The sequence below is a fragment of the Poecilia reticulata genome, chromosome 14 (assembly GCF_904066995.2).
Source record: "Poecilia reticulata chromosome 14, P_reticulata-male-v2, whole genome shotgun sequence".
Lineage (NCBI taxonomy): Eukaryota > Metazoa > Chordata > Actinopteri > Cyprinodontiformes > Poeciliidae > Poecilia > Poecilia reticulata.
Window position 1 is genome coordinate 25,794,867 of NC_088843.1, and position 11,366 is coordinate 25,806,232.

General features: G+C 37.7%; 1 protein-coding gene across 1 annotated transcript in view; it reads right to left on the minus strand.

The window, feature by feature from the left end:
• The window catches only part of galnt10 (UDP-N-acetyl-alpha-D-galactosamine:polypeptide N-acetylgalactosaminyltransferase 10 (GalNAc-T10)), a 104,848-nt gene extending 99,227 nt beyond the window's left edge, over positions 1-5,621 (minus strand). Inside the window, exon 1 of the mRNA XM_008428460.3 lies at positions 5,346-5,621. Coding sequence (XP_008426682.1) covers positions 5,346-5,504 — 159 coding nt within the window. The 5' untranslated portion in view covers positions 5,505-5,621. The remainder of the gene's footprint in view (positions 1-5,345) is intronic.
• Between the last annotated feature and the right edge of the window lie 5,745 nt (positions 5,622-11,366).

Sequence of the window (11,366 nt, forward strand, 5' to 3'; positions counted from 1 at the left end):
GTTATATTTCTACATGACAAATAATCTAATAGATGAAGCAGAGTAGTAAAAAACCAACAGCCCCAGCAGTCATAACATGCAGGCTGATGATTCTGAATAAATTAATCATCAATAGAAAAGAGCCTTTTCAAAAATAATAGCTGTGTGGAGTTCAATCAGTGAAGCCATTTATTTTGTGAAAATGCGTCAAGCAAGGGGCCCTTATTTAAGGATGAAGGCAGCAAATGTTGCACATGCTGTTTAGTGCATTCCTGCAAAAATCTGAATAAAGTCAGCTGTTCCAAACATTGCTCAGGAGAACAGCGTTCTTTGATTAAAAAGTTTAGAGGAAAGTGTACAAAGTGGAGAAAATGATAGGCTGTTCACCTGAAATTATCTTAAATGCTTTAAAATGAAAACCCAAACCAGAAAGACACAGAAGAAAACAAATCTTCCCCTTTGAATGGATGTGAGGAATAATCAAAATTTTAAAAAAAAATGTAAAAAAGCACCCAATGACCGTCTTCAAGGTAGTCAAAGAAAGTTTCCAGTCTCTGTAGCATTGTAATAATTACTGTAAAGAAAATAATAGGCATACTTTCTGAGTATAAAATGAAATATATATATTTCACAATACTTGCTGCTGAAGAGAAAGCTGTTGAAATGAGTGTCTAAACAATGACCTCAAACACACCAAAAAGTGAGCAGCATCTTGGTTCCAGACCAACAAGATTATTGCTGCCAGTCAAGTCCTCTGACACTAAAGCCATAGAAAACCTATGGGGTGAATCCATGCCGTTTCTGAAACAAAACAAAGAAGGGGAATTGAGAAATGTAGTCCAGTCAGGTCCTTGGCTGGACTACCTGAATCCCTTGTCCAAGCAGACATGAAAGCAACTGTGGAGGAGATCATGCGAGGCAGTGGGAATGAGGCAACAGGAGGACAAGATGGGAAAACATGGTTGAACTGAAAGACCAAAACTAAGATTTAGAAAGCCGAGCCACACCACATTAAATTCCAGGTGATTATGATGTGCATCCAAGTTCAGATATCTTGCACAAAGGGAATCACTGAATTACCTGCACTTGGAGAAGGACGATGTTGGTGCAGGCATGACCAACGCCTTAAGACCATCACTGAAGCAAGGGATTTTAGTGGGCAAACCAATTACGTCCCTCCGAGAACACCACCAATTTAGTTGTGTATTTCACAGCCCATTTCTTGACCAAGGCCTTGAAGACTTTAGGCATAAGAGTTTAATCATCCACAGTATTACCAAAGCAGCAGAGAGGGCCTCAACCCTTGGCTGTGGCTCAAGAGATGACAGTTGTTGAGTCATGGTAGCAAGCTAGCCATCTGGGCACAAGCTTATTAACCCTGTCCTCATCACCTGGTGATGAGGACATCAGTTGTATGATGATGATCTGAAACATCCAATGATTCCAAGAACATTGTTGTGTCAAAATGCATCAAAAAATGTATTGACAAAAGTTGGTGAACTCCATGCAGAAGCAGCACCTGACTCAAAGGGAACTTAAACTTCGTGTCTGTGTGGGTTGGTAGAAAATAAATTGTTATTCCTTTAAGAAGTGCCACTGTTAATAAAATAGCAAAAATGCTTGAATAAAAAAAAATGCTTCGACTAGTAATGGGAATGCATTTGCAAGTGAGAAAATAAAAGATATCCATTTTTAAAATAAGCTGCCAGCTGTTTGGACATACCTTTACTAAAAAGTGACCTTTAGTGTTTTAAAAGCTGACAATAAATGAAATGCATAAATTATTATTTCTACAACTGATTTGATGTGACACATTGTCTGCATCTAGGCTTTGGCATCAGGAGACTTTGACCAAATAGCTGCACAATCATTTCTGATGTGTGAAACAAGCTTTGTTGAATTCATTAAATCTTTAAATTCTTCTGCGCTGCTGGCAACAATTGGCCTCATTCTATTTTATTTTTCACATATCAGCCCATCGCTCCCTTATCAAACGGTTCTGGAGGCTGACAGCAGTTATCTCGCCGTTTGCTAATACGTACTAGGCTTTTCCTACTGCAGCAAAATTCTTTTAATCTCCATTTATGGTATCCTGCTGTCTTTTAAGATGTCAAATATAAAGCGCGAAAAACGTAACCAGGGAGAAAAGTTTTGCTGGGTCAGCTGGTTTTCTTGTCCCCACAATTCCTTTTTAGCTGCTGATAAGACATCAAAGAAACCATTTTGGAATTTCAGTAGAACATGTTTTTCAGGTCTCAAATGTGCTGATAATGAATGTTAATATTTACAGAAGGTTAGTTTCATAGTTACTGTACCTAAGCAGGTTTGCACACAAAAACTGAACTCTAATCCGAATTGGGTCATTTTTACTCCAGTTCTCAGGTCACTGAAGTTGCTGAATTTGTTGCAGAACTAAATTAGACACACATACCATTCATGAAAGCCTCCATTCAGCACATTTAGCCTCATTTGAATTGGAGAAGCTGTTCTTCTCTGCCAAAGGGCTTCTGTTTATTTGGGAGCTCTAACTCCCAAATAACCCTCCCCCTCACCAAAAAAAATGGAAAGGGAAAAACAACATTTTTATAGTGTAGAGTAACAACCAACCAACGTCTCGTAATTTTTTTCCGCTGTTGAAAACTTTTAATAAATTATGTTCAAGTCAAGAACAAAAAACAAGATCAAAAATGTAAACGAGAAAATATGAGGAGACTTTTCTTTGCAAAGACAGGGAAAGTAGATGGAGCTAAGGTAGGGCTGCACAATATCACCTGCGTCATTATCAGACCATCAGTATGCAACATTAATCAAGCAAAAGTACTGCTTAGAGTGCAATGTTTGTTGCTCAGAATATAGCAAGTAGAGCTGCTCAATATATTGATTTGGAATTTTCCTCACAATATCATTGAGTGCAATATTGTAATCGCAAAGGATAGTTTTGGATGGAATATTTGGTAGGTATTATTTTTCAAGCATTTAAACTGCACATTGATAATATATTTTACCATTTGGATCAGTGCCCACAAAGAATATCTTTAGTAGCAGAGATGCTGAAGCTTATGAAGAGTCGTGGGGGCCAGTGAATAATGGCACAGAAAGAAAGGTGTCCAGAAAACAATACAGTATTCACAGGAATTAGAGACCACGACTACTTGCAAATAGCTAAAATGTATGAATACTTGAGAGAGCAGAGAGAGGAAAATGTTATACATGTAATAATTATATTGGCATTACATGATCAGTCAGCCTTGTACAGCCCTAGGGAAAGCCTTTGAAAAAAATATATATTGTAGATACTATGAAAGGCTTGAGACAAGGCAAGAGGTCAACTGTTGAAAAGGAAAACAGCTCAGCCATGCAGCCAGAGCTACAAGAAAATGCCCACGTGAAACTGGCCCAGTCAAAGTCCAGACCTAAATCCAATTCAGAATCTGCCCTAAGGCTTGAAAATGTATGCTCACAGATGCTTTCGATCCAGTCTAACTGAGCTTCAACTATTTTCACAAAGAATAAATGGCAAAAAAAATAGTTTCCAACTGTTCAAAGTTGGTAAAGACTTATTTCAAAAGACTTGCAGCAAAAGATTATTCTACAACGTTTTGATTTAGGGGGGCTAATTGCAAATGAGTGCCATACATCAAGTTTTTGTGAAGAATTTGTAAACATTTAATTTTAACTTACGTCTGATATAAACATCTGACTACTGGATTGTTGGGCAGCAACTGTCACCCTGAAGGACATTAATGCAATCACACCATGCACCATAACATTTATGGTATGAAATATGAAAAAACTGAGCCACTAAACAGTCAGTGCCCATTATAACATGATGAATGACCTGCAGCTTTATACATCTGAACTTCACATCACAGTAATCATCTCTGTTGAGTGTTTGCATGTGAAACATACAATATAGAGTGACATAAAAAAATCTCAGAATTTTGATTCTGTGCAATTCCAGCAAACAACAATTTGGAAACAAAAGCTTCAGAAACAAGTTAACGGTTCAGTCACATTCATAACACTAAAACAGAACATTCAGGTTTGGTTGAGGCTTGTGGAGGGCAGAAATTTTGGATTTCTTTCTGAAGTACTCCAGTTCAAATGTCCAAGTGTCCTTAGGTATTGTGTGTAGAAGATAAAAGACCTATCAGAGCAACATATGGCTATATAATAATCTGAATATGTCAACTCCCCCTTTTGTAAAGCAGAAGGGGGAGAGCAGACTTTACAATGACTCCTTGAGAGTATTCCCAGCATTCCACCACTTCCAGAAATATCGCAGATGTGATCATCAGCTGTCTCTAGATCCATATAAAACACATAGATCAGTCAATTAAAAGTCCATGAGCCTCTTAGCAACTCTGTAAGGGTAAAGATCTTTACTTTTGCTCGAAAGCGTGTTGTCTTTCAACTGTTATCCACCCATCCTCTGCACTCCTTGTCCATCACAGGCCAGCATAGAGAGACACAAGACTGACAACCATGAACAAACACACACACACCTAATGGCAATTTAGAGAGACAAATTCATTACAATATCACTAATATGTGCAATATTAATATCCTAAAGGACTTTTTAGAATGCAACAATTATTGGCTATCATTTTCTAAGTGCCATGAATTCACACCTTGGAGGCCAGTAAGCGATTCAGCCTGTTGCATATACTCTCACTGCACCTGACAGAGGATAACGCCAAAGGGCTCAAAGAGCCAGGAAACACATGAGTTAGATTGAAACTATTTTTGCTATGCAGTGACGGTTTGTTTTTGAAAACTCGAGAAAAATATGAGGACGTTATGAGTCACAAGTTCCTGAGTTATTGCAATACTTTTAATCCCGTGGCTACGTTAAGCATGTTCCTTAATTTTAATATTCAATGGCTATGCTTTTATATCCTTCTTACAGTTCTTCAGTGAATGAAACTTTGCTATTTCCTGTAACCTGTAAACGCACCAGTTTTACGTTTTTGACAACTTCCTGAAGTCACTGATATTGTAACTTCTCTGACGTCTAGCTCCGGGTGAACTACGTGGCTCCGCTGCTTAACCTGGACGTAAAACTGACATTTAAACACGGATAAAAACATGCTTCGTGGTTTTTTTTGTGTGTTTTTTTTTTTACAAAACAATAGTCACAATGGAGGAATGAAGCAAAAGTTCCTGCAGTTCAGACCGTTCAGAGCAGCAGGGGAAGGAGTACCGGAGGGGGCGGGAGGGGATTGTGTTGCGCTGAATCTCTGCCTCCACACTGAAGGAGTGCAGCAAAACTCACACATTTGAAGTGGTTATATCGGTCAACCGTTCACGCCATTACACAAACGGGCGAGAGAAGAGTAGGCAGCCGAAGCCGAGCGGTGCCGTACCTGAATCGCAGGGATGCCGCCCGGACCGTCCACCGTGTCGGGCGAGTTGTCGAACACTCGGTCCCTGTACAGCGACCATAGACCGACGTTAGGGAGGAATAAGAGAGCCGCTATGAGCAGCCCGGCGAACTGCAGCAGTCTCTTTTCCTTTCGCCTCATGTCTCTTCTGGGAGAAGGAAAAAAAACAACAAGCGTCTAGAGCGACGAGCCCCCAAACCTCGCTTCTTTTTCCGAAGCGCAGACAAGTTTCACTCCGAGTGTTGGAACGGACACCGGCTTGTGTGACGCTGTTGAAGCTCAGAGCTCCGCCGCCAGGGGGCGCTCAGCTTTTTGAAGCAAAACTGGGAGGAGGACGCAAAAGCCAAACACGACTAATGTTTACTTAAGGTTGTTTTTGAACTTGATTGTGAAAACTTTATGTTATGCAATTATAACCACAACAGCAAACCAATTTACATCAAGAATTTTTAATTTCTATATGTATTCACAGCAACTGCAAACATGACCGTAATAAAATTGATCATTTACCAGGTTTAATTATTTCATTCCAACTTTTTTAGTACAAGAAGCCATTGTCTATTAAACTAAAATGAAGCCAATGTGATGCTGTTAAGTCCAATGCGTTGGATTAACTGATCACCAGCAAGTGACCACCGCTATAAAATCAAGAGATGGTCGTTTACTGCTCTGGAGTATTGTGTCTTAGCCCAGTGCCAAGATGGAAAAACAGCAGCAGTCACCTCCATCCACTTTTATAGTCACAATTAATTATCCTGTTTGAATTACATGTGGATTTTAGCATACAATTATTTGATTCCATTTTTTTTTCATTTGTGAACTTGTTTAAGACTTATTAAAATTTGTATTTCTGAGAATTTTGTTATCTACAGACCCATTCAATAAGGTAGAATATTCTTGAAGAATCCTATATTTTGTGAACTTTGAGTGAAACACATTATAAACATTAGACACAAGTGGATGTTTGAACGTATTTATTTCCGTTAGCTATGATGATTTTCACCTTACTGCTAATGAAAGTAAAACATTTAAGATTAAAATAATAATAAAAAAAAAACATTTTAAATACAGAAATGTGACCTCAATGAAAAGTGTCTTTAATACCTGCTTAAAGGTCTCTAGTTTTCCAAAGATACTTTTAAGCTGACAAATGTACCTAATTGGAACATACATTCTAATTTATTGAATATGACTATTGATGTGAGTTAACACAATGACAGAGTCTAAAGAAATAGCCAATGACATTTGAAGAGTAGCAATTTTTACCCTTCAATCAGAAAAAGACAGAAAGGCCATTTCCAAACTATTTGAAGTCCATCATTTTTCTAAGAGCATGATTATTTCCAAGTGGGAAACATTTAAGGTAGTTTAAAGGAAAATATTTTCCTTGAAAGAAATACAAGGGTGAGGCATGATGTCCATACACACAAATCCCCCAAAATCTGCATTGCAAAAATAAAGTACAGCTGAGGTAACCAAAAACCAAACTCAAACAATGATCTGGCTAATGCCATCTTGTAATCTGTGATATTATGCTAAGTTCTTAATTACTTCAAACACTGAGACATTGTGAAAGATGAGCAAACAAACTAAGGTAAGTAGAAGAAACTGAAGAAGAGACTTTGTTAAAAAACAGCTAGTCGTCAACCAACAGAAAATAGAGACAAGTTATCATGTAACCAGACAGTTTTGTTGATTCAAAGAACAATCTTCCATCAAATAAATATAGGGAATCATAAATGGGGAAAATTAACATTTCTTGCAGAAGTTTCATGCCTGGAAAACCACCAAACTTCCACAGATGAACATTATCTCAAAGGTTCAGTTTTCACTTTATTTGTACTCAGCTGCATATCAATTCTGATTTTAGTCATGCCTCAACTGTAAAACATACTCACTGCTTCTTTTTTTCACATTTTATTTATTCATAATAAATAAACCTTAAAGTTCAAAGCTTAAACACCCAAAACTAGTTTGACATCCGTTACAGTACACAATAAATGCAACTTGAGTGAAGCATGACTTGTGTAATCCCTTTGAAAAAGCATGGAATTCTGATGACACTCATCAAAATCCAAATTGACTATCCCTGGCATGTTTCATCTGCTTAAATTAAAATCTCACATCAAAAGAAAGCCATTGGACACCAAAACGGAAAGATAATTTACTGAAGCGGCGTTGTTTAAAACATCACCATCTGTTCATCAAGACCCTGCAGCTTCATATTCTCGGACAACTGAGACTAGAAGAAGGAGCCAAGACAATTGTGTGTGAGAGAGAAATCCCAGAACCCGTCAACAAAACTTTCTGAAAACACAACAAACATCTTTGCCTTGAGCTTCTGTCAGTGTCCCTTCACAGTTTGGAAAAGTCTGGAGAAATGTGGAATTTTATTTCAATACTTTATGAATCAGGATTGGTATGAAAAAAGAAGATGAATAAGGGAGAGGTCAGTCCCACACAACTACCCAAACATTCTCGTTAATTTTGTTTTCATTCTTTGTTATAAACTTTCAGTATTTCCATCATCCCTCCTCTATTTCACTGCATTTCTTACTGTCCTTCTTTCCATTTGTCCAATCCTTCCTAACACCCTAAATTCAGAAATTCTGCATCTTTTTTTATGTAAAATCTAAATGTAAGACTGTGGACTCTGGAAAACTAAGTCTGGAAAATAATGGAATTTTTGTCTGAAAAACATCTTGGAACTGTTTCTCGTGAGTGAAAGATGAAAATCAAATCAAATCCACCATCTTCTCATCAAGTGAGAGCTCTTGGGCTTCATCTGAACTATTCAATGAAACAAATGACGTGCCGCCATCACAGGTGTGTTTATTACATCTCTTTCCTAATGGTGATTTAAATAACTGTCTATTACACACACAGCTGCTGTTTCAGTGGACATTAAAAGACTTAATGTTGCTGCTTCTGCAGGCGTTTAAACGTTCAATCTTTTAGCTGCGGCTGCTGTTGTTAGCAGACCTATTGATTCATTTTACCGCCTTGGTCTGTCTTCTGAGAATCCTGGTTGCGTCAGCCTGTGTTGGTGTGTGCTAGACTGTGAGGCCATACATCCATCCTGGAGTCCAAGAGTTAGATTTTTTTTCCCCGTTTAGTTTTCTTTTAGTGTTTGTGGTTACCTGTTATGTTAAATAAAGGTCACAACTAGAGTAAAAAATAAATTAGATAGTGAGCATCTCTTTGAAAACTGGAGAACGCAATGTTGTCGGGATAATGACAGGATGTAAGGTCATCCTTCTTATATATTATAATTGCTCAACAAAAAAATCTACCAATAGGCAAACTTTCCAGGAATAATTTGGGATTTATGTTCCATAGAATAATCCATAAATACTGAACTGAAACGAAGCCACTGCAGGTAATTAACAAAAATCTCATTTTGTAACCAACATACAATCACAGCTTGGATCATTTTAACCTCACTTCACTGTTGGAAGAGAAAAGGTTCATTCTTACACTCATTACTGCAGTGAGCTCTACTTTGCTCTGTCAGAAACCAATAGCAGCTGCGTTTCCATCCACTATAAAATTGCACAAATTAGAAATTACAAAAATCAAATTACTTAATGGAAAGACAGCAATTTTGAAAAAACTGATGTTTTTTTATTAAAAGTTTATGTGCTGGGATGAGGTGTTTTTTTTTCAGCCGTATCGAAAAAGATGTATTTCTCAAAATAGATCTTTATCGCATCAAACGAGTCATATGAGCCGCAACCGGATGTTACTACTTGCAAAAATGAAGAAGCCGACAACAGCAAGTCGTAGGAGGATGTCTTTTTTTGTGACAATGTGCAGCTGATTCCAGCACAGCTCTCACAGCATCACCAACTACTATTTCCCCAAAATGATGCACACACATAACTGCTCCCAATTACAAGGGGCTTGCCGCGCCAACGCCAAGATCTCCACTGGTGACTGATGCTGAGCTCTACCGTGGCTGAAATATAGATATATCTGATGTAACTGTTTACATCCGTAGCTGCTATCATTTTTTACGACTTATCTGTGAACAACCTCATTCTGGTGTGATTTAATTTAATTTCTTATTTAATGGAAACACCATAATTGCGAAATTGTGTTTTCTCAACATCAGTAGTATATCGGCAGCAATTGGAAATGCAGCTAACGATTTTACAACTGATGGGAGTCAACGTTGTTCTTTATGACAATTCTCCCTAACTGCTAAAATTACATGCTGTTCTTGCCAGAAATAAAAGGACCACCAAATTAAGCGGTAACACGATTTTTCTGTACAAATATTTTCTGACGTAGAGCAGCACATTCAATTTGTGGTTTTATAAACAACACTATCCAGACTCAAAGTCTTTAGAAATGTATTAGCACAGCTAGCACATGAGCCTGGTTTTCACAAATCAGTGGCTTTTGTTTATCTGGTTTGTGTGGGACCATCAAGACATTGTCTGCCAGAATGGACTGATGCTAACTAATTGCTCATCAGAGGGAGCTCAATGAAACAGTGAATGCCGGTAATAGGTTTCAGCTCGACAGATAATCATCGGTCTGCCACTGAGGGAATACCAGCATGCTAACAGGATGCTCCATTTGGATTCCCTGCAAATTATACAGATATTTTACCCCTTTTTTGTGCAACCTCTTTCAAATCCACACTAAACCTGTAATACGAACAGGAGAAGTTTTAAAGCGTGACGCTGCTCAATCAACATAAATCCCCTGCATGCTCTGAAGTTTAGGGTTCATCCATAATTCATGTTGAAAGACTCTGAACAGATTGACTTGTCACAACTCAGGCTGATACAGATGGGAGAAACGAAGAGGACTGAGCTTGAGTTCTGACTGGGAACTGAAAAAGAAAGATTTCTGCATTGTGACATCAACTTAGTTTGGTTCAGTGTTTTAGTCTTTCACCTCGGTGACCCTCACCTGAGTGCCTATAGTTAGAGAGGTAAATATCTTTGGTTTAACCGTTCTAAGATTAGTTAGATAAAACAAACTCAGCGTAAACAGTTTTCACTCACTTCAAAACAAAAGCATTATTAGAAAACATCACAATGAATATAAAAAGGATTAGATGTTGCAAATCAACTTGAATACGCTGCAAAAACACAGGATTGTACAAAGTATTTTTGGTTTTTGGTCTAAATATCTTAGTAGACTTGAAATAAAAAAAAAAACATATAAGAAGTTATTGACTTAAAATAAGTTCCTATATCTTGCTGAAAATTTATTTTATGGTAGTTTTTATTTCAAGTGTACTAAGGTATTTGAACTAGAAACTAACAATACTTGATATGATTTTATGTCTTTGCTGTGTATAATGTCAAAACTGCCACATTTATTAGGCATAAATCCATTTTTTGGAGATTTTTCTTCCACATTTATTTTGATTTCTTCTCTTTCCGATCATTGAAAATGGCAAAAGAAAATGGAATACTTTTCAATACTTTTGACACTGTTTTGAAACATGCTTTTTTGGAAATGTTGGCAACCTTTAAGGAATCTCGGTGCTAGGAGAGGATTCAGTCTCTAGGATATGCAATCAGGCAGCGTGGATTTGGGTTATGCCAGTAACCGTAACCGCTGCAACCGCTGACGTACGCTGCTAAAGAACATCCCTGTTTTTCAGTGATTGTTTTCTCACACATGCAGCATTACATCAACTCTCCTAACATAAATAATTCATGACCACCAGGAAGGCTTGAAAAAATATTTTGAATGCTGTTATATCTTTATACACTTCAGTGCTTTCTCATGGCATTCTTACGGAGGGAGTTTGGATCCATCCAGTTTGGAGGATGCTTTAGGAGAGACACGGGGCTCGTTAGAGAAATATCTCACAGCTGGAGGAGGAAGTTGAAGAGATCTTGGCTGCTACCTTGTCAATCATATGTCTGATAAGTAATAAAAGGTGAATAGATGGAGGTAAGTGTATCTGCTTATGTTCTAAGGTCCATATGAGCTACCTGAGACCGAACACGTGAAGGTGAAACCTGATTTTTTTTC